Below are 24,243 nucleotides of genomic sequence, written 5' to 3' on the forward strand. Positions count from 1 at the left end.
ACATTCATTTGCTCGTGACTTTAGACTATGTCTTTTGATCTGGATTATTCTCTTTCTCATTTTAAGTCCATCTATCGCGCTTTCCATCTTCGCCCGCAACTACATCCCTCTCCAAAGAGTGTGGCGCGCAAACCTCAGCGCGAGAGGCAGCATTTTTTTTGCCCTTCACTGGAAAGATCTACCACAAGGGAACAGAAAAATCCACATAAAACCAAACACACATTATAGTACACCGCCGCCTGGACGTGTTAGGCCAGCAGCACCTAATGCTTTCCATCAGAAACCTCATTTTTGGTTGCCACCTTTGGGGTTTTCCCAAGCGCCACGTCCACCACCAACCGAACTGGCGCACCAGCCAGCAGCGGGGCTTCAGGAGACGTCGCGCTGTATCGCCCCTGCTAAGCGCAGAGACGGGAATACTCGTGGCACACGCTTTCAGTCAGAAAGCGGAGTGAAACGAAAAAAAAAGTTCACAGGAGGGTTTTGAAATGAGTCAGCTGATGAAAACTCCCGCCAGCCGCGGGGACCTTGGAGAAAGGCCAGCGTGGAGCTGTGAACGCTTCTGTGGAAATTTTTTTTCTCTCTACACCCAAACCTCCTCCTCCGAGAAAATGTCACCCGTGGGCCTGTACCGCGGGGCGGGGGGTCTCGCACCCGAGGGCGCCGGCTCTGCCCGGCGGGGGGGAGCGGGGCGGCGGCGCGGCCGTTGGGGCGGTCTGCGCGCGGAAGCGCCGCGCGCACTTTCCTGCCTGCGGCCCCCTCCGCCCCCCTCGCCGCCCCTGCCCGCGCCCCGCCATGGCCAACGGGACGGCGGCCGCCGCCGCATCCCCCCCTGCCCCACCCCGCGCCCTGAACCGGCCTGGGGCCCGGCCCGCCAGCGGGACGGGGCGAGGCCCGCGGGAGGAGGGCTCGGCTCGCCGCCTGCCCACGTCCCCTCCCCGGCCGAGGAGGAGGAGGAGGAGAAAGCGAGCGAGGTCCCGGCAGAGCGGTTAGGAGGGGGGTTGAGAGAGCCCTCGTCCCTCCCCGGAGGGGAAGAGGAAAGGAGAGCCGTGGCGGGCGGCAGAGGATGATAACTTAGGGCCGTGCGTGGCGGTGGGGAGCTGCCCGCGCTGCCCGGGCGAAGGCGGCTGGGAGGGCGGCAGCGATGTCCCAGGGCACGGCGGGAGGCGAGGGAGCGCCCCAGGTGCTGCCGGAGGGGAAGGAGAGGCAGAAGAAGAGGAGGCGGAGGAAGAAGAAGGAGAGTAAGACGCGGCTGGTGCGCTCCAACTTGCTATTACCTGAGGCCGAGGCGGAGAAGTCCAAGAGGCCGGTCCTGGCCAGCAACCGCCTCAAGACCACCAAGTACACAGCGCTCTCCTTCCTGCCCAAGAACCTCTTCGAGCAGTTTCACCGCCTGGCCAATGTCTACTTCGTGTTCATTGCGCTCCTCAACTTTGTGCCTGCCGTCAACGCCTTCCAGCCGGAGCTGGCCTTGGCCCCCGTGCTCTTCATCTTGGCGGTCACTGCCATCAAGGACCTGTGGGAGGATTACAGCCGCTACCTCTCCGACAAGGAGATCAACCACATGGAGTGCCTGGTGTACAACAGGTGAGGCGGGGTGGGTGGGCTCTGGGGAGCTTGGGCGAGCGGAGGTGTGGAAGCAGGGCAGCAAGGAGGTCTGTTGAGGAGGGCTTTCGTTTCCACCTCAAGCATGAAGAAACTCCTAATTGCCCCTGGAGCTGGCATCTCCCATGTCTTTACTCAGAACTGTGGGAGTTCCTGCAGTCCTGTACCTTCAGGTGAAAGTGAATCCGCTCTGATCGGTGGGGTCCTGCAGTAAATCACTGATTTATAAGTAAGCAACATTTTTAATAGCTCTACACATGTGCTCCAGGCTTGTTAGTGTTTTATGCGTTAAAGGAAGGACAGTGCCTGGCAAACTGAATGTAAGCATCACAAGTAGTGTTCGATTTCCAAGCCGTTATGCAAACACTTCTCAGTGTGAGCGGTCAATTACACCAGTATATAGTCTCAGGCATTAATTTGGTTTTAGCAAAATAAAGCCTCGCTCAAGTAATCTGCTATTAAATCTTCACTGAGCGAAGGAAGGATAGAGGCCGGAGGCTTCTGCATTTGAGTTAGGTCTGTGAGGTTTCATGACAGGCGAATTAAGTGAGCCTAAGCTATGTCTGCTTTTCTAAAGAATTAGGCAGTCTTTCCATTGAACATTTACTTTTAAGTGAATGCTTTTTATTTATCATCTCAAGTGTCATCCTTCCCTGTGACTTCTCTATTTCCTCATGTTTGTGGATGGAGCGTTAGGTTATTTGTCTCTTTCAGATTTTTATTTTTTTAATGATCTGCATTATAGATTTAGAGCATTGCCTTGGTATCCATAAATCAGACTGAAATGACTTTTGCACCAACATTTATGTGTTCGGAAACCAGCTTACAGAATTTTTGTTTGGCTTTTCTCTCAGTGCCAGATAATCATCTCACAGCAGTTAAGGCTAAGGTTTTCTGGAAACTGAGAGAAGAATATATTTTCCAAGAGAGCAGGTTTTAGTTCTCTTACTGATGCTTCTAGGTCTAACAGAAACGAAACATGTGCCAAAAAGCTTACGCTCTGATTCCACAGGCTGTCTGGGAGGGGTCCTCTAGGCTGATGTAAGCACGGAGGCAGAGAGCAACTCTCCTATTTCAAGAAAGGCATGTGAAAAAAAAATAAAATGCTAAAAAGAACTCAGAATAGTCTCTGTTTTCAACATCAGCAGACTCAGCTTGTTGTTTCACAAATACGTATCTCACGAGAAATCTCACCCAGGGATATTCCCTCACCAGTAGATATGCATGTATGGGAACACAAGTAAAATGGCCTTTTTTTCTGTAAACTAAACCAGAAATAACCTAGCCAAATCACACATGTAGGCATTGCTAACCTAAGGCTATGCCTAGCGCCTTGCTTACCTGTAGTTGTCCTCAACTCTAAATACTTCTGGTGTTGAAGGAGGTGGGTGGCAAGAGGGCTAGTAAGAGACGGGGAGAAACTCTTCAGTAGGGCCTGTTGTGACAAGACAAGGCGTAATGTTTTCAAAATAGAGGGAGGTAGATTTGATTAGATATTAGGAAAAAAATTTTTACAATGAGGGTGGTAGAACACTGGAACAGGTTGCCCAGAGAGGTGGTGGATGCCCCATCCCTGGAAACATTCAAGGCTGGGTTGGACGGGTCTCTGAGCAACCTGATCTAGTTGGAGATGTCCCTGCTCCTTGCAGGGGGTTTGGACTAGATGACCTTTGAAGGTCCCTTCCAACCCTAATGATTCTATGATTGTACGATTATTGCAGTAAAGTAAAATAGTGCTAATGAGGATGGTTAATCTAGGCTTTACCAAACAAAATCAGTTTAGAAATAAGCTCTTGTGTCTCCTACATTGAAAAGAAAGAAGTACTTGATGCAGAAGCTGTTCAAAGTATTAAGAAGTACCACTACTGAGGTACTAATTCTGGAATGTTTGTGCCCCCTGCAATTTTCCATATCCCTCTCTGCTGCCAAAAAGGTAGGGGTGACTATGACAAAAGATGTACTTTTGGTGTTACTGTCACTTACACTCTTTTGGGAGTGCCAGCAAAGTGCACTGCCCTTTATGCTGCTTATGCTGTGCAATAGTAAAAGTCAGAATTGTTCCTTTTACTGCAGAGTTTGGATTACTGTAGAGTGACACTTACACACATTAATTTCAAAGTACTTTACATTTGCATTTGCATCAAAGGCGTGTGTCAGCCTAATCCCTGTGGGGCAGTGAACGTGGAAGTTTAGGAACTCGGTCACCTTTTGCAGCTCAGGTTTGTGGCTAGGAGCAGAGCTGAACAATGTGTCCTTACAGCCCTCTGCAGAAGCCTAGCCCCCAGTAGCAGCTCACCTATTTCCCCCTTCCAGCAGTCCCTAGGAAAAGCTTCCCTCCCACAGTTAGAAAAGAGAAAAAACCAGGAGGCTAAACCAATTTGCTTATATGTTTTTTTTCTTCTTTTTAGCCTTTTTAGCTAAAAGCCTTCACCAAGTCATGTTTTTGAACATCCCCCAGCCCCAGTGAGTGAGGTGAGACTAGAAACTTGCTATTTTTGGAGATAAAACCTAAGATTCTCACTGACTCAAGTGATGGGGAACCAAGATTGAGCAATTTTTATCAAGGTCATGAAAGTCGCTGGGTGTGAGTTCAGAAAAGCTGTTTTCTCAAAAAAGTGTCATGCCAGGAGAAACACAAGCGATTGGACGTGACTTTTACTTTCTTTCCTTAGATTCTTTGTTTCTGGAAAAATGTTGAAGTATACATGTCGCATAAGGAAGTAATAAATGGCGGGTTTTCTCCCCACATCCGTTTTATCAGTTTTATCACCTTTGGGCCAAGCCGGTAGATCTATCTCTCTCTGCCCCTGCTCTGCCACTTCCTTGTGGTGTTGTGGAGGCAGACTTTGATGCAAATTCTGTCCTTGATAGAAATGCTTCTGTAGGTAGAGCATGTTAATGAATATAGCTGTAGTTGTGTGCTCTCCTAGGGCTACCAGAGAGCAGCAACCTGCTTTTGCTGGTTGCTTCGTAGCTCTGAAAGAGGCCTGCCTTCTGCAAGATGGGATGTATCCGAGTGCCAGGATGGTCCTCTGCGCTGTGATGGGCTCCCTTTCCTGCCAGCCTCCCACATGGCTGCAAGAGAGCCACCTCAGACATGGACTACAGCCTCCAAACAGAGACTACAGCAAATGACAGCAAATTATAGCAGTCAGCAACTTGAGAAAGGGACTTTTGCTTCACAGTAGCAGATAAAAGCCCTCTATCTCATGTTTAGTGACCAAGTAAAGATTTAAGTCAGATCTTCTGTGCTCTGTCGTGTATCCTTCATGTGCTTCTTTCCTAGCTGCGAAGTACCCATCCCCTGTTAGATACAAGCAGCAATTAGTGATGCAAGATCTACAGGACAGAGAGAAAGCAGAGGAAGGCAGAGCCTGCTGCTACTCAGGCCAGCTCATCAGGAGGAGGTTCAACAGCATGCAAGCAGTGTCCACTGCGAGGTCCTCTGGCACAGCCTACGCAGGCAGATCGTGTCGTAGTCTGATGTGGGGGAAAACACTGTTCTCCTGCTGTGCTGACTGCTTGACAGCTGGTGCGCAGACCAGGCCTTCTTCCTCCCGCCTGCCCAGTGGTGTGGACTCAGATGACCCATTCTCATACAACCACTGCTGAATCAATGACTCAGTAGCTCATAGTTGGCAACACTTATCAGATGATAGAAAGCAAAGGATGATGCAACCTAAAGTAAAAAGCTGAAGAGAGATGCAGCTTGTTTTCGCAGAAAGAAGATGGCTTTTGTTTAGAAATTCTGAATGTTTTGGAGAGTGCCTCAAAAGATACTGCTTTCTAGAGTCAGATGGTGGAAAGGGGAAAGACCTGATTCTTTGAATAAATTGAAAGAAGCTGTTGAATTCGAATTGGCAGCATATGCCGAGGAATGAAACACGCTGGAGAACTGCAGACTTGTCTTGCTGTGTGATAAAGTTTGCAGGTCTCCCTGTAAAAGCAGTTAGGGTCTTGATAGGTAAAGAGGGAAGATGTCTTAGCAAAGAGAAGTTAATAGGACCTCTCTCTGGAAGCCTTTAAGGATACCTCTTCTGTTTGGCAGTATAGACAAAATTGGGCACTTACTTTAGGAGGACAGTTTCACAAGTCACCTAGAATTTAGATTTAGTGCAGGTGCTTAAGTTAGGAATACAGGATCACAGCCAAAACTCTTTCTTAGTTGGTTTAAATGGAGGGAGGTTGCAAAGGCATTAGAGTCCAGCCTGCAGAAAATTGTTTTGCGTGGATAACCTTTGCAAACTTGTGATCATCTTAGTCTCCTCTCCTTGTTCCTCTTCCTCATTTCCATCATCCACGGGTGAAGGCTGAAGACTGGGGATTACAAATTCGCAATCTTAACGGTGAAATCTTGTTTGGCTAGTTACTTTTCCATGTTGTTATCTTGGACTTAGAAGGTGGGAGGGTGACTCTTTCTTTGCAGTTACTGTCCTCAGTGCTCAGCAGTTCTGGCTGGAGTTGTGGATCGCACATGTAAATGTTGCTCCAGATAATTCCAGGATGCACACTGCCGTTAAATATTTGACAGAACTGAATTTGTGACTGGAGCAGAAGTATTAAAACCCTTCTAAGCAGGGGCTTTGTTTTCGGTGTGCTGTTACAAAGTGTGGTATACATTTACATGGTATATAAATAGAAGATGAATAGTGAGAACTACAATCACAACAAATAATGGCACTTGGCCAGCAGGGAATTAGATTTTGTTACTGACTCAGTGCTGTGTTGGTGAAATAATCTCTGCTAACATTTTTCTAGGAGCCTTATGTTCAAAACCAAAGGGCCTTGCTTTTTAAATCTACTCTCTAACTCTTGCTGTGTCCACTAAAGAGTATTGCTAAAGAGTGTAATGGTCTCTGCATACTGATCAGAGAGTGATAACCGCTTCTCCTGTCAACCTGTGACTTAGAAAATCCATGACAAATTGGAATTTATGACCGGATATTTGTCTCCCCTGAGGTGTAAAAAATGTTGAATGGGGGGCACTCAGGCAGCTATCAAAGCAGGCTGTTTTACGTTAAATGTTAATTGCTTTCTGTAAAACTCAAGAGGAGGAGAAAAGAGCTTGATGTGGGAAACATGTTTCCAAAATATGCTTCCTTCTTCCTTACAGTTTCCAAAATATGCTTCCTTCTTCCTCCTCTCTGTCAACCCACCAGTGAAAGCAATTCTAGCCTTGGAGAACAAAGATACAGCAGTGTTACCAAATCCTTGCTCATGACCTCTAAAATAGCCACATAATGACTTGCCCTGCAACCCCTTCACTGCTTAGGTGTCTTATTTTGCTGGCAACACCAGCCTCTGGGGAGCTGGGTTGTGATTATTTCCCACTACTACCCTAATAGACCAGAGTAGCTTTCTTGTCCCAAAATGTGCTGGCAGGATAAGAGATTTCTCACCAGAAGAAATAAGTTTGTCTCATCTATTCCAGAGCAAATGTCACTAGACATGATTCAAAAGGAAACTACCTGGGATTACTCAGTTTCCTCTATGCGTAACTTTGGTGTACAGAAAGCTGAAAGCAGAAAGTAGCAATCTGAATCTGTTGGTGAAGTCAGTGTTCCCTCCTGGAGTTTCAGAGAGGTGTGGCTCTGTTCATCTTACTGTGTCTTTGTCCTTCACTTCAGTTTGGGCCAGGCTAACAGTGAGTAAACTCACTGGGAGATGTGGTAGGGGCTCTTCAGTTAGACTGATAGGGAGCAATTTCATTCAGTAGTAGACTTTATCCTAGTAGCAAGGGATATCTGTGCTAATCTTCCGAGATGTAGCCAGCTGCAATGCACAGTATAATCCATCTGTCTGTCCAACTATATGTACGCAGTTTATTTGCTGTTCAGTGTAGGGCAAATTTTCTAAGTGCTTAAGCTTCAGTATTGGAAAAGAAAAATGCTTGCCTCTTATTACTAAGCTCTTTCATTTGTATAGGATGTCATGAGAGCAGTTGTAGGCTGTTTCACATGCCTCTGGCTAACTGCCAAAGAAGATAACTGTTAATCTCCACTGAAAGACCTAGTGATGTCCCCAAATTAATTTTTGCAGATACATGCTGCACTCTGAAGAGACACTGGCTTGTGTTAAGCAGATCACAGCCCAGAAGTATTGATGGCTACCTTGTGCTCACATCTACTTGCTCTCGTGTCAGTATTATCTTGAGACCATGATTATTGCTAGAGGTGGCTGAAGGAAGATTCTGATTCTGTCAGAGTACATTTCCAAAGAAACTATACAAGAGTAAAGAATAGCGTGTATTGTTCAAGTCTGCCTGATACCGTGATTCCAGATGCCACCTTCCACATGTCATCTGGTCAGCAGAATTGAAAACCAGAACTGAAAACCCTAACAACCATGCTTGTTCTGGTTTTGTTTAGTGAGGGGAGGGCCTAAGGTGGCAGCTTCTCTAAGAAACTGCTAGAAGTCGCTCCCCTTTGTTCAGTGGACTCGGCCGGGCCTGCGGCAGATCCGCTGCTGGCCAAGGCCGAGCCAGTTGGTAACAGAATGTCCCATGATAATGCCTCTGTGATAACGTATTTAAGAAGGGGAAAACAGGAAAAAAATGGAGAAGAAGATGTGAAGCAGCTGAGCGGGGGGGAGAGAGGGGGAGGCACGAGCCTTGTGGGCCTTGCAGGCCTCACCCTCTGGCCTCCCGCTGGGCAGCCGACTGGGCCCAACTTGGCCTGGCCTGGCTGCAAGAAGTGGAGAGGAGATGAGAAGTGAATAAGATGTAAAAAGGATCCTGAGAGGCGTCTGCCAGCCTGTTGTGAGGAACGGCTGCAGACGCCAAGGTCAGTGAAGAAGGAGGGGGAGGAGTAATGCGACTCCTGGCCAAGATTCCCCTGCAGCCTGTAATGATAACCATGGTGGAGCAGGTTGTCCCCCTGCAGCCCATGGAGGTCCACAGAGGAGCAGAGATCCACCTGCAGCCTGTGGAGGATGCCACGCCAGAGCAGGTGGAGGCCTGAAGGCAGCTGTGGCCCATGGAGGGCCCGCTGGGACAGCTGTTCTAGAGGGACTGCACCCCGTGGAAGAGATGACCTACGCCGGAGCAGTTTCATGAAGGACTGTGGCCCGTGGGAGGGACCCCACGCTAGAGCAGAGGAGGAATGAGAGGAGTTCTTCCCCCGACGATGACGCAGTGGTATGAAACAACGCGTGATGAACTGACTGCGACCCCCATTCCCTCTTCCCCCCTGTGCCGCTCGGGAGAGGAAGGTAGTAGAGATAATGTTAAGCCTGGGAAGAGGTAGGGGTTGAGGGAGGTCATCTTGTTCCCTGTCTCATTCTCCTATTAGTTTTAGAAATAAATGAATATTTTTCCCGAAGTTGAGTCTGTTTTGCCCGTGACAGTAACTTTAAGGATTTCTTCCCGTCCTTATCTCAAACCTTGAGCCGTTTTTCCTTATATCCTCTCCCCCTGTTCTCTCAGAGGGTGGGGGGAGCGGGAGAGAGACTGCATAGTCTGGTCCCGATCGGGGCTGAGCTACGACAATGCTATAGATCAATATTTTATGGAACTGCATCTGCCCTGGTGAGACCCCACCTGGAGTACTGTGTCCAGTTCTGGAGCCCCCAACACAAGAAGGACATGGACCAGTTGGAGAAGGTCCAGAGGAGGGCCACGAAGATGATAAAAGGGCTGGAGCACCTCTCTTATGAGGACAGGCTGAGAGAGTTGGGGCTGTTCAGCCTGGAGAAGAGGAGGCTCCGGGGAGACCTGATAGCGGTCTTCCAGTACCTCAAGGGGGCCTACAAGAAAGATGGGGAAAGGCTGTTTAGTAGGGCCTGTTGTGATAGGACAAGGGGTAATGTTTTTAAAATAGAGGGGGGTAGATTTAGATTAGAAATTAGGAAAAATTTTTTTACGATGCGAGTTATAGAACACTGGAACAGGTTGCCCAGAAAGGTGGTGGAGGCCCCATCTCTGGAAACGTTCAAGGCCAGGCTGGATGAGGCTCTGAGCAACCTGATCTAGTCGGGGATGTCCCTGCTTCTTGCAGCGGGGTTGGACTAGATGACCTTTGAAGGTCCCTTCTAACCCTAACCATTCTATGATTCTATGATTCTATGATTAGCTAGCATGGCATAACTTAGCCACGCCACTCCTCCCGCTAGCAGACCAATCCTCCAGACGTACTTATTAGAGTGCACTCAAGCTCTATCTAGGAGGCCTTAATTTTACTGTGGGAGTGTTGGAGGACTCCAGAGGATGAAGAAGACTTAAACGACTTCTTGTGGTTTTCCCTCCTCCTTCTGACTAATGTTGGCTGATAAGGAAGATGAAATTAGAGAAGGAAGGAGGCTCTCCGCCACTGGGCAGGACTTACTCAGACACCTCATCCAGGCTTATACAACTCTTATGGATGGACAGGCTGCCTACCTTGACGCAGCAGCAGCAGCAGAAGTCCGAGTGCCAGATCTCCCCTTGCCGTGTAATGCAGCATGCTCCCCATTTGCAGGGTAGTTGCTCTGCACAAGAGCAGTCTAAGAGGTGCCTCTCCTTTTCCCTTGCAACACTAGGCCTTTTGGGTATGTGGACCTTTTGTGTATATGCATGGCAAGGGCACTGCAGCTGGCAAGCCAAATGCACAGCTTCAGGGTTAGGCCCAATTTGCAGTATTTACCCTCTGCAGACTTAATTTTAGCAACCACATATTGAGAGAAATTAAGTTCATGAAAAGCAGAACAATTTGTTTCATTTCACATAGCTGGAACCAGTTTCCACGGCTTACCTTCAGCCTCAGTGTTTTCACTTGGTAGTTGGCACTAATGCAACTGTGTTAGTGGCCAGTCATATCTGTACCCAGAAGACATCCACAGCAGAACACAATCCGAACCCTGCTGCCACCCTGCAGCAACACGCTCTGCCTACCCTTGTCTCACCAGCATGTGGAAGCCAGGCAGTGGGAGTCTGCGTGCACTGAGTGAGGGAGAGCGCATTTCAGTGAATGGCACAATCATAAAGTCAGGAGCTGACTCAATGCTAAAAGCCAGGGCACTGATCTCTTACAGGTAACTTTGTGTAGGTACGGGCAGTAGCTTCCTCTGATGTATGTCAGGCAGAAAAGTTGACCCGCATCCAAAATGCAGCCACAATGCAAATGTGTGAAAGTCGTTAACTTATAGTTTTTCCTAGGTAGGTGCTTGTAGTACTGTGGAGGGGAGAGGAGATGCAGAGGGCATAACGATGACGTCCTGTTCCAGGAGCTTGAGTGGCCCTAATATTGAGCTCAACTGAGGAAATGTACATATACAAAGATATTTCTGATTCTGAAAAATTTGATAAAGCAAGCCTTAGATTTAGTCTGAAGAAGATGACCTGCATGTTTCTGAATGAGTTGGTTTAATCTTTGCTGCGTGTCCAGGAAGTGGGAATAAGGGGAGTTCAAACTAAGAGCTTTTAGTGCATGCAAGATGTAAGCTGAGAGGAACAACTTTCTCTCTTCTACTGTTTCTAGGATACAGCTACACAGCCTGTCCATAGAAAGCTGCTAGCTTCCCAGCTAAGAGAGTGTTCTGTCCTGTGAACTGCTGGCGATATCTAACCCTCATGAGCTTGCAAACTGCTACTGAGTTCTTTGCTCCAACAGGAGCAATGTTTTACTTTGTTTTGAGAGTGTTGCAGGTGAAGATCTCTGCCATGGTCAGCCTACATCCTTAAGGCTGTGTTGTTTGGTAAAAGGCTTGAAGTGCCAAGGCATATGTTTTCAGGGGCAAGGTATGCATTTTAGGGGTGGGAAACATCTGCCATCTCCTCTGCTATTTTATTAGAAATTTATTCTTGTCTGATCACAATTTCTCTAGAAATTTGTCTCTCTGACAAATAGGCCAGTCTCTCCAGTGCAGCGGAGACATTTGCAACATGCCCAGTCATTTCATAAACCCAGACTCTGCTGGAGATTTGTTATAATAGGCATGGAGGTCACTTGTTTTGTTTTTATGTTCTGGTTGCCTGGAAATACTGACCTACTTCAAGGAAGAGTTTAAATGTTTGACTGACAACTGCACTCCAGTTCTTACATATCTGTGCTGCTATTATATTAACACTGAGGGTGTGAACACTATTGCAGAATTTTTGGTATTTCTGTAGTTTTGATGGAGGATTTAGTTTTGACCTTTTGGAGAAAAAGAGAAAGTCCATTATGAAGCGACAGCATTTGTAACCATAGCTCTTTACCTTTGTATGTTATCTTGTGCTTGCTAGGCTTTTTTTCTAGGTTGCACAGGCATATACCTACGTGCTTGCTCCTTGTCTGTTCACCTTCCTGCCTTCCAGTAACAACCTGCATATGCCTGTTTTGGCTATGTTACCTGATTTATTTTGTTCACTAACAAGTTGTTGGGCAAGTTGTGAAATCTCCCAAAATTTTGAGGCTAACACACGAAGTACTGAACAGCAGTCACCTAAATACAACTTGAGGGCATGTTCAGAATCTCTCAGAATCCAGACATGGAGTAAGATGCCTCAGAAGAGATACCAGTGGACATATTTTAGCAGGCAGATTTAGCAGCCAAACCCTTAAAGATGCAGGAAGTTCAGTAAGTGCGTTAGAAAGACATAATCTATTTTGGGCAAAAGTGGATTATAAGAAATCAAATCTAATCAACCTAAGTTTGATCTTGCAGTTGTAGTGCATTATTTTTGTGTGGGCCCACATTTATATTAGGGAGTTCAGATACTTTCTATATTTTCTTTTTCTCCCTTTTTAGAATTCCCATGTTCTCATTGTCAGCTTCGCCCTTGCTGTACTTCCCTTTTTGCTGTACCCCTGCAAAGCTTTGAAACAAAAGCTTGATCTTATACAGCTTACCAGAATAAAGACATATATTGTTTTCATCTGCACACTTGAGAGCATTTTGGTCTTCCTTCCTTCACTATCATATGTTCATATTTTATGAGAGATGCTTGGGTAGCAGTGCCTCTCTCCTGATAGACAGATCGATTTGCATCTTAACTCTTCTGCATATACTGTTAGTTGTCTTCCCTGTAAACAGTAGTGAGCCACTGATTGTAGCTGGCTGGCAGGAAACCCTCTGAAGTGTTAATTAGATTCTCTCTCCTGAAAAGGATGTTTCCCGAATGAGTTTGTTAGGTTCTTTCTGGGACATGAGATAAGATTTATTTCATGTTGCTTTTAGATAAAAGGCATCTGTCCAGTCTGACCAAGTCACCTACACTTGTGCCAAAATCAGTGGAGAGCATTGAATGGTTTGGGAGAGGAAGAAGAAATCCTTCCAGTTTATTTGAGACACTTACCTTAGGTTAGTTTGAATCAGGACGTAGTTACGTCTCTCCAGTGATGATACAGGTGAAGCTGAACTAGATGACTTGCTTATACAGCTAAGTTCAGGTAAGATGAATCCTGTTAGTAAACTCAGAGGGGATAGATTTTAATTCCTGTTAATCCTCCGTATGATTTTTGAACTGTAGAAGAGTAGCTTGTCCTGCTCAATATATTTAATGATTTATTTAAGAACTATGCTTTGGAATCACAGATGCAAGTATGTTCACTTGTCAGGTGAAGGGAATAACCCCAGTATCCAGTGTTTCATCTCCTGCCACATTCTGCCTTCAGCATTAGCCATTAAGATACTTTTCATACTTGTGAAAAGTATTATTATCTCAGCGCTGAGAAACAATGTAACAGATGAGTTGTTATCAATAAATAATTTTCCTCTTTGAATAACTGATTACATTTGCATTTCTGTGGAGTTTTTCAAGCTGCCCACATAATTTGAGGAATCTCGGTATTTTGGGATGTTATTTGCTCTTTAACCTCAGATGCAGCTTTTGGGGAGGAGTGTTGAAACATAATGTAGGAGGTTCCTAATCCTGCTTTCTTCTATTTGTCTGGATGTGCCTAAATATTTGTAAAAGTGAAACCACTTTGCAAGCTGTCTCTCTTAAAATGCAGAGGGCAATTGTGTGTTTGACATAATCGCGGCTGTTACAAGAGTGAAAGTGGGGCTTGACTGTCAAGTGTCTCACAAATAGCAAATATGGCTGTTGGGATTTTGTTTTATGCCTAATAGGAACAGATGTTAAAACCTGCAAGGGATGTTCCTAGGTGACCAGAGATTGAATCAGAGGGATCAGTGGTGAAATTATTCTGCTATTTTTGTATCACTGATTTACCCTTGGTTGCCAATTTCTATACTGGTATTTTAGTGCCTGTCCATATGGGAGCCTAGGCACATGCAGACATGCCGTGTAGCTGTCTAAGAGGTGCAGCACCATAAGATGTCATGTCATTGTTTGCTATCTTGAAAGTCCTAAGTTCTGTTCATTTGATTGCAGCATTTGACACTCTGCTCTTCTGAAATATTCAGGCTTAAATTTACTGTCTCCTATCAAGTTTTTCATACATATGTCTCTCATTTATTTTCAGTGCAGTTCTCTGTGTCTGTCTGCTTTTTGTGATGGGATCATGATTGTGTGTGGGAGCTCCTATTTCTGTCAGATCCTGCAGAAGCTTTCCAAACAGCAAGTTCAACAGAAAAGCTGTACCACAGCCGAGCGAACCATCAGTCTAGCAGTGCTGATGTTTAATTTGCCACACCCATTTTTCAGGAGTCCAGTTTAAAGTCCATAAGAGCCCTTGTTGTGGACTGAACAATCCATGATATCACATCAATTTGAGGAATACCACAGGGGACTCTATTGTTTAAGTCCTACTATGTTATATAAAAAAAACTTGACTTATTTGTAGTGAAATAGCTTTGCTTCCTGGGGTGGGACATGTGCCAGCTCATGCCAGAAAATTGTGTTTAAGACCTGCCAAAGAATGTTGCAGTATAGGATCATCAGCCTGAGAGTGTATTACTATGTGTAGAGCTAACAAAGCTAGCACTGAAGTGTAGTCTAGGATGAAAAGTCAACAACCAGTGGATTTTGTGTATTTTCCAAGTGTTTGGTTGTTGATGTGCTTTTTATTTGGGTTTTTTTTTGTCTTTGATTTTTCTTCCAGTTAATAAGCCAGGTAGAAATAATCAGTTAGTACCCCAGTTTCAAAACTGTTAAAGAATCATTACTGATCTCACTAAAGATAAAAATTCATGAGAAAACTTAAGACCAAAACATTTATTTATTTTTCACACACAAGTACTGAAGAAGAATCTAGCATCATAAAGACAGAAATTGTGTCTTATAAGCACATACAGTGTCTCTACCTTTTAAAGCATTTTTTCAGCATTTTAATGTAAGAGTTCTCTAAAATTCCCCATGGTTATTCTAAACTCAATCCTCCGTGGAATGCAGGGAGCAGAAGAGAAGGAGAGTTCCTGAGTTTATTTTCAGTGGCATTTGGTTTGACTTGGAGTATTTTTACATTGCTAATTTGGTCCTTGCATATTAATTCGTGTTCTTCCTCTGCTGTTCCTAAATTGGAAACTTTCCATTTTACATCCGGCAATCTTGTCCTCAGTTGTTTATCCTTTATGCTTTATCACTAGAAATAGCTGTTTTGTGCAGTGAATCCAGCCTCTTAGTCATAATAACATTCTCTTCAGCAACTTTGAGAAACATTTTCGAGTTTGGTTTTTTTTTTCTGTTTTTTAACCACTATCCACATTTACAGAAAGCAAGCTTAAGTTGATGGTGCTGCACCCTACCAAAAAGTTTTAAGTAAGAAAAATACAATACTACTTCGAAGAATGTTTAGAAACACAACCACATCCACAGAAGTGGTTAAGACCAATGGATCATTGCCCCAGATAGTCGAGCAGTATGCAAACTATATGCAAAGCTGATCGCTGATCATGAAGGAGCAGAGTTCTTACATTTCCAGTTACTGAATATGCATCCAAGTGCCTAACACTTCTGTGAGATGTCTTTTTATCCATGTTTAACTCTTTTCTGACTTGCTTTTGTAACTCATTAGTTCCAGATAGATTCCATAGCAGTTCATTCCACAGAGGTCAAACATAATACGAATATCATCGGCAAAGGAAGAGTCCCCAGTCAGTGTTCCCTGTAGCTTTTATTACTGGGCTACACACCTGTACATATTTAGTGGGAGCACTAAAGTGGTATGCAGTACACAGTGGGAAACTATGAGCTGTGTATTTAGAAAGCTTAGTCTGTTCATCTTTTTTGCCCAAGTGTAACTCAAATAAGATGCAAAGCCCAGAAAAAGAGGGTTTTTTTTAAGGTGTGACTTCCTACACAGTTGTTTACATGAATGCCACTCCTTAAAACTCTCAGCTGTAAAAAAGTGTGTTTACATGGCATACATTCAGTATGAAGCAGGGCTGTCCCAACTGGCATATGTGAACACTTTTTGAGCACCATGCAGAAGTGCTTGCTGCACTGGAAGCATTATGGGCCATTACTGCTGTGCTGTCTCTTTGCAGGGCTTGAAGGCTCAAATACAGCCAAGTTCACATTACTAACAGTTTTCTGTTTGTGGATGAGGCACAGCTGGTGGGAGTTTGGGACCCCGCACCCTGCTCTAATGTATTGTCCTTAGACTGAAAAAAGCCAGTAAGAATGTTCAGTAAATAAAGATGCAAATTGCATGACTACACTTTATTTTGGGGGGTTATTTCAGTTTAATTGTGACCAAATGGATGGTAAACCATGATTCTCATTACTGACAGTTCATGCAGCAGTATTTACTGAGTAACTTTGGATGAGGAAGTAAATTGTAAAAAATAGAATCCTGCCAAAACACTTTTAAAAGACACGTATATAATAGGTGTGATTTACCACATCAGCACAGATCAAATTACCTCATGATACAGGGTTGAAAAGCAAATTAAACAAGCTGGATATAGGCTTAAGATATTCAAGTGAAGCAGATTTAAGCAAGTGGTACTGCAAGTAGTTATCCTTCTACCATATTTCTACCATCGAATTCAGTTTTACTGAGAACTTAAATTAAGTGAAAAAGCTGCTTTTGAATTCTTAGGAAGGGAGCACAACATTTTTAGGAGTTTTCTGAAGCTTCAGAAAAGTAACTTGTCAGTGCCACAGCAGCGTAGGCAGTTCATGTTCCAGAGTAATGTTTATCCTGCTCCAAGTCAGCAGGATAAGTCTCTTTGAGCCATGACTTTTCCCCTGGCTTTCTAAAATAAGACCCTTTTTGCAAGTCAGACCTTCCTTTGGTCAATCTGACGCCCTCCGTATGATGTACAGGATCACCTCCCATGGCCTTAAATGTCACTGGATTTCGTACTTCATGTCTGTCTGCATCTTAAGGGCAATCCCTAGTGGTTTGTGTAGGGAACTCAAAGGCACATTTATGCCACCCAGCGTGGAGGTCTGTGTGGGCACTGTGGCAGGCTGGTGTGTTGGTATGGGCAGTGCCCAAGGCGACATTACTCATATTAGTGTCTCCGAGCTGCTCAGCAAGGCTTCTTCACTGGTCTGCGTGAGGCACGTAATGCTTCGTTACAGTCATACTGCTTTGAGAGGAAAGCTGCCGTACAGCAGTCGATTCAAATGTCTCCAACTTGAGTTTCAAGATTATTTTGCACTTCAGAGGACTCTGTGAGCTTGGTTTACGTACACATTCTGATCAAGAAGACATACTGAGGTTAAATGCTTACAGCAGTAGAAAGCACCATGAAATGTTCAGTCCTTGGACTAGGAAAGTATTAAAAAGGTGATTGGGAGCTTAATTAAATCTTAAAATGTGTACGAGTGGAGCCATAGCTGCTTCTCAGTAAGGAAGCAGAGGGCTTTTTGTAAACATCAGTCAGTTTACTTTACAACAGAGTGGGTACAAGGAGAAAATGTCTGTTTTGCTCTCTTGTCAAGAGAAAGTGTGACTTTATGCTTAGCAGAAGTCTATTTTTTGCATAGCTGTGCTGTATATCAAGAAACCTCTGAATAATAGACAGTGAACAGCCACCAAATGGGTAGCCATTACAAAAGCAGAGGTAGATCTTTTCCCACAGCCCTCTGAAGAGTCCAGAAACTGATGGCCAAAATAACAAGGGTGTTTTCCTGGTATTGAAAGCAGGCAACGCATGATAGCCAGGAGTGTGGAAATCCAGACTTTTCACCATGACCTGGGATTATGCTTTGGCCAGCTCACACTTTTGGTCCTGATTTTACATTTCCAGGGGAGGTGCTTTACTTCTGAAGTTGTGCTTTGAACATTCCTGGCACAGAGAGGGCTGGTGGCTGAGAAAGATCAGACTGCAAGGGTAGTACAGGCAGTCCTTAATTCAGCTTACTAGGAGAGGGAAGAACAGAGCCAGACTTCATGGATCAGTAGCACTGGCCCTGTCTCCTGTTTCAAGTTATTAAAATAACACTTCAGTGATTTTTTTTAAAGGTGTTTTCCTAAATGCTTTCTAATGCCCATAATAATTTTAGATGTTGGGAAGTAAATATTTTTCTGCTACAGCATGTTTTGGGTTTTTTCACCACTTGGCAAGCACTGGTATTTGGGGGATTTGTGTTTTGTTTTGGTTATTCTTCTACAATATTTGGGATGAAGTAGAAATTAGCTTTGCTACCAACACCTTGCAGATATGCAAACACAAAATACTTCAACTTGTCAAAACAAGTTATTTTTTGCATCAGCATTCTTGAGTTTATTTTCTGCTTACATGTTTTCAGAAAAAGAGTGTTTCTTACCAGCTGCTGTGGACAAAACATTGTGTCTGGCAGATCAACAAACAAACAAACAAAGCTTTTTATTTAGTACTGTAGAGGTCAGCTATAAGAGAGACAGTTGGAGAAAAATAGGCAAAACTTGATTATTAGAAGGCCACTTAAGATAAGACCAATGTTAAGATAAATTAAAAAACAGGGCAAAAGACAAATGTGGTTCTGACCTCTAATGCCAGAAAAATGACTTGTTAATGCTTATAACTGGGCCTTGAAGTGAGCCCTGGGAGGAGACTGGGGCTCCATTATGGTTTTGATTTACACCCAGCCCTTGATTTCTTTTGTTGATGGACAGTTTTCTATATCATGACAGACTAATTTTGCTTCAGAGGCACATGAACTCTCCCTGCAGCAAGATGGGAACATCACCTGTAAGAGAAAGCCAGCAGTCCCAAGGCAAGCTATATCCTCCCCAAGTCAGGGCTTTAAGGGCATTAGTGAATGACAGGCTTACCGTATCCTTCCTGTTCATCCAGAGCACTGTTAAATCTCCCATCCATACAGTTGTGTTCCTCTCTCCTCGCTTTCTTATTTTCTTCTTTGTGACTTGTTGAACTGCTGAAAGACCTTCAAGCATTTTGGGAAAAGAGGATGGCATTGAATCTTAAACACGCTTACAGGGAGTCAGCAGATCTCTACTGGGGTCTTCAACGGGATCTTGAGCAAGTTACATAACCCTTTCTGTGCGTCAAAGTCATAGTCTACCAAATGGGAACAACATGATTTATTTCACCGGGTTTTTGAAGTTTGAACTGGGATTTTTAAAAGAGGTCTTTGTTGTGATTTGCTTCCCCTTAAAAGTGAATGGGAGTTCAGTGTCTTGATTTTCTCATTTCAGGGATTTTCAAAGCAGCTATCTTATGTGGAAAAGCTTGACTTTTTTTTTTTTCCTTTGATTTTGGGGTTATTAGTGATCTGATTTCAAGATATCTTTAAATGGAGTAAAAAATAAATTATGGAAAAACTACAATCCCAGTTATAAAGAAAACTGTATCTATCATCCATAAGGACTTGATTAGTCCCAGCACTACCATGGTAAATATATTACAGTTACTCTACTTCTCCCACAATTCTTAGGGAAACTCTGAAAAAAGAAGATTTTAAAGGGACATTTTCAAGCACCCCAGAAAAAGATGGGCATTTAGTTAAGACAAAGCAAAACATTTGGAAGTGCCACGTGCAGAAATAATCACTTTCAGAAATGCTTCTTCACTGAAAAAAAATGTTACTACACGATAACGGTTACAAATAATCCTGTGAAATATTTGTTCCAAAGGTCAAATAAAAAAAAAGACTTCAAAGCAAAAATGGGTAATACTGAAACTGTCTCTAGCAGGTTTATTCTGAAAATATTTCCGAAGGTGATAAACTTTTCTCGTGCAACAGTCTCTCAGGTTTTTACTGTAGGTAGCGTTCTGCAAACATCTAGACATTAGGAGCCCCCAGCACAAGAAGGACATGGACCAGTTGGAGAAGGTCCAGAGGAGGGCCACGAAGATGATAAAAGGGCTGGAGCACCTCTCTTATGAGGACAGGCTGAGAGAGTTGGGGCTGTTCAGCCTGCAGAAGAGGAGGCTCCGGGGAGACGTGATAGCGGTCTTCCAGTACCTCAAGGGGGCCTACAAGAAAGATGGGGAAAGGCTGTTTAGTAGGGCCTGTTGCGATAGGACGAGAGGTAATGGTTTTAAAATAGAGGGGGGTAGATTTAGATTAGAAATTAGGAAAAAATTTTTTATGATGCGAGTTATAGAACACTGGAACAGGTTGCCCAGAAAGGTGGTGGAGGCCCCATCTCTGGAAGCGTTCAAGGCCAGGCTGGATGAGGCTCTGAGCAACCTGACCTAGTCAGGGATGTCCCTGCTCCTTGCAGGGGGGTTGGACTAGATGACATTTGAAGGTCCCTTCCAACCCTAACCATTCTATGATTCTATGATCACTTATGTCATCAGACTAAAAATCGGGTGAGCGTTTTTGGAAAACTTGTTTGCAGAATGTGCTGATAAGTGGGTGAAACATTAAGCTCAACTCTCTGTTCACTTAGCTTCCCTAGGATTGGACTGTGCAATGGTTTTAAACTGAAAGAGGGCAGATTTAGATTGCACATTAAGAAGAAATTTTTTACAATGAGGGTGGTGGGACACTGGAACAGGTTGCCCAGAGAAGCTGTGGATGCCCTGTCATTGGAGGTGTTCAAAGTCAGGTTGGAAGGGGCTTTGAGCAACTTGATGTGATGAAAGATGTCCCTTTCCATGGCAGAGGGAGTTGGACTAGTTGATATTTGAAGGTCCCTTCTACCCTAAACCATTCTGTGATTCTAGGCAGCAGAATAAAAGACTTCCACATGAGTATCTGATCAGAGGGAAAGCTGAGATTCCTAGAGAGGGTGAGAGTAAGACTTTAATTATCCCCTATATCCACCAGCCAAGCTGTCTTTAAACTGCTGAAGTTGCTTGGTGTTCTCTGAAAGCATCTAGAGCAGCATGAGATTTGTCTTGCTTAGCTTCAGTTATTTGGATATTAGGCATTCAGTCCCACCAAACTCTTAGACCTCCTCACTAGCCTGGGCAGAAATACAGGCATCTCCAGAGATCTGTTTATCCCATCCATCTTCTGCTGGGAAGAATCACCCGCCAGAAGTGATCCCTCATCCACCTTGCCATCTGCTGTGGAGATGTCTAGGCAAGTAGCGCTGATGAGATCCCTCACATCTGGAGAGCTGAAATAATGTGAAATGAAAACGTCTCACCAGGAGAGTGAATGTGGACGTGCGTAAAGGTGGTCTTAACAGGAAAGTACTTTACCTTTTTACTGATGGTAAGAAAATTGAATCATACTAACAGACTTGTCACCTGCTTGTTTGACTTTGTTGTAACAAATTTCAAATTTTGTTACAAATTCTAGCCTAAATGTTACTGAGTTTTAGGCCTAATTACTGCTATTTTATTGCTTTATATAAGCCAGGGATGTGCTCTCTCAGAAGCAGCTCTTCTCGTTGTGCTGCATCTATAACTAAGCTGCTCATCAGCACCAAATCCCACGCTACATTATAGGTCCAGTTTTGTCAAAATTCCTGTAATTTTGTAGTGCACTGCTGTTTTTCTAACAATTGTCATGCATCATTTCTCACCAGAGATACTTGCATTTCCTGTGAAGTGTGATTGAAGCTAGCAAACCCAGCAGCAAGCCAGAAGTCCAGACCCCCGCCATCCCAGGCCTGGGTCCAGCACGGTGCAAAGGGAGCCCTCTGATGTCAATCTCGTGTTGCCAGCAGATGGAGCCTTTCTGCCCGTGTCCCTCTGCCACCACTCTCACATAGGCTTTCAAAAGCTGTGGGCATATCTGGGTCCACTCAGATCTACTGGCAAAAGAAAGATGTTAGGTTAACCTTTATGATATCCTTTTAAAAAATGACTTGGGAGACCTCCTTACATTTCCTGAGCAGTACTCAGGTTTTCTTTGAGATACCAAAATGCTATTTATGGTCATTAATACTTAAGAAGTTTAAATTTATAAATAGTCAGTGCTAAGGTCTTTCTGGTGAAGACTTTGATGATGCTGCAGGAAGCATTTCCCTGTCAGATATATAGGCATTTTAAATGCTTCTCCATTTTCAATAGCATTGTCATCTCTGCAGAACGGTATCCTTCATAACATGGGGAAATGTCTGAAAATGTCATGTACTTCTAAGAGTCTGCCCGTTGCCCATGCTGTCTTCTGTGCCTCTGTAATAGTTTTGTAAACAGTAGGCCATTTCAGGCAATACAAATGTTCTGCTTTATGTAGAAGGGGAAGAGAGATTGCTAAAGAGCTGATAGAGATATATTGTTCCGTGAAGAAATACAGAAATGGAAAATTTCATCCAGTATGACTTTCTCTAGATTCTTTTGGTTGTAATGCACATCTTTGTGCCTCTTTCCAAGCCTTCAGTTTTCTCCTTCTGTTTTGTTCTTCACAGGGCAAGGGGGAGGGGAGGAAAGGAGGACAAGATTATACATTAAATGGAAAAAGAAGGAGGAGTTTTATTTTTCAGAATGGAATATGCATGTTGTTCAATGACCGAGAAAAATGAGCCACATGTACAAGATTTAAACTTTAAAAATGAAGGACATCTTTCCTACTAGACCTATATAGAAGAGCTTCAGACTGTACTTCAGGTACAGGAGTGAATGCTGGGACTCAGCGATGTTGGAGTGTGTTCCCTTCCCCAGCTCTGACGTTCTGCCTGTGTGCTCTTGGATGTTTTCTCCTGAAATGCACCCAGCAGTAGTTTTCCACCTGCATCTACAAATCCCAAGAGATGCGGGAGGCATTACGCATGGGTTCTATGGAAGGTAAAAACAAGCTTATTGTCAGTAGACTTGAAATGCTGGATCTGTACTTGACTAGAAAAATATTTGCATGTAAAAAATAAGACAAACCTCAAAAACCTCTGCTATCATTTATGCAAAGTGAAATGATAAATTTTCTGATGTCTGGTGGTTGGGACCAAAGCCTGGTTCACACTGCAATGACTACAAGACAAGCTGTTTATTTGAACCTATTCAGTTCTGCTGTTTTGATCCGTCCCAGCTGAGCTGTTGCCCCTTTTTGTGCAATTTGAGAACAGTACGAATACAGCAAGTGGACAAAATCTAATTTGGTGCATTCTACTAAAAAGAAAAAAAAAGTACTCAATCATTCTGTTATCACACTTACTGCTGTCACCCCATTGTTTATTTCCAGACCATGCAATGATGAACATAAGACATTTTTCATGTTTCTTCAGAGTGAGAAGCTGTAAGTTTGTTCTCTAAATACAACCTGAGCAGACTTGTAGGAAGGGCTGAGGTGCATGTTTTCTTTAAGGAGGACTGTGCAGCATGCCTCAAACAGAGAGATCCTTACTCATCAGCTAAGGATGATGAGTAAAACTTCTTTCCTCCAAAGAGCACTTCATTGCTTTCTCTGGGAGGGTGGGGAGGGCGGGGGGGGGAAGACGCCAAATGAACAAACATAACACGGAAGTGTTCCAACTATCTGTATAAATTTTGTTTTCACAATGTGCTTCAATCTCATTACAGCTTTTCAGGAATAACAGTGATAGTCAGACATTCCTCAGATGGGAAGTGATTAGGATGTGAATTGCTGCAGAAAAACACTAATGACATGGCAGGTGTTTTGAAAGAAAGCTGCTCTAACCTTTCAGATTGTAGAGGCATCCCAGTAATTCTAAGAATCACAGTCTACAAATGCCTAATTTCACTATTGCATTCTTAAATAAGAGAGGAAGAAAAGCGTGAGAAAGCTGAATTTTCAAAGACATTCTTCTACAAATTAGCAGCTTCCTATTTCTGATCTGTCACTAAGAAATAAGGTCATTCATGTGTTTCAGGACCTCAATGCCTCAACATAGTGTTGCTAGCATTGATGGGCAGTCCAGGTGCAAAGTTTAGTAAACGTCTAGGAATCAGAAATAATGTGGACAGTTAGAGTAAATAAAATCAATCTATTTGTCGTGTTTTCAAACCATAGATTACATGTTGCTTTATTACTTTAGCACAGTGTTCTGTTTTTCACTACTTGCTAAGCACTGTATTTTGCCTTTAGTTTTCATGGAAATCAGCTATTAATATAGGGTGAAATCTACAGTTGCAAACATTGTGCAAGATATTCTAAGCACAGTGAGAATCAAACTTATTCCCACCATTCTAGCACAGGAGCATAGAGGTTAGTTCAGAGACTTTTGCTTGGCAGAAATCTGAATGCACCAGAGAGCTGTTCCAAAGCACACGGAAATCCCTGCTAAAAACCTCAGTGACTTCAGTTAATTCGGGATAAAGCACTGGGACTTTCCTGAAAGGAAAAAAATGGCAAATATTTCTAATGGAGTTAACAAAGGAGACCGCTTTGTTCTCCGACATTACTTTTAAGGAGCTGCTAGAGACCGAAAAACATTTATAATTTGATTAGTTTGATGTCTAGGATTTTTTTTCCTGCTTACTCTTTTTAGATAATGGGGGAAAAAAAAAAGATATTTTCTTACA

At 43.7% G+C, this 24,243-nt stretch overlaps 1 protein-coding gene across 1 annotated transcript in view; it reads left to right on the plus strand.

Annotated features, from left to right (window-relative positions):
• Positions 1 to 976: 976 nt before the first annotated feature.
• Positions 977 to 24,243, plus strand: part of ATP10A (ATPase phospholipid transporting 10A (putative)) — a 115,857-nt gene continuing 92,590 nt past the window's right edge. Inside the window, exon 1 of the mRNA XM_086769025.1 lies at positions 977 to 1,587. Coding sequence (XP_086625151.1) covers positions 1,145 to 1,587 — 443 coding nt within the window. The 5' untranslated portion in view covers positions 977 to 1,144. The remainder of the gene's footprint in view (positions 1,588 to 24,243) is intronic.

This window comes from Chlamydotis macqueenii, chromosome 1 (genome assembly GCF_036417535.1).
Source record: "Chlamydotis macqueenii isolate bChlMac1 chromosome 1, bChlMac1.mat, whole genome shotgun sequence".
Taxonomy (NCBI): Eukaryota; Metazoa; Chordata; class Aves; order Otidiformes; family Otididae; genus Chlamydotis; species Chlamydotis macqueenii.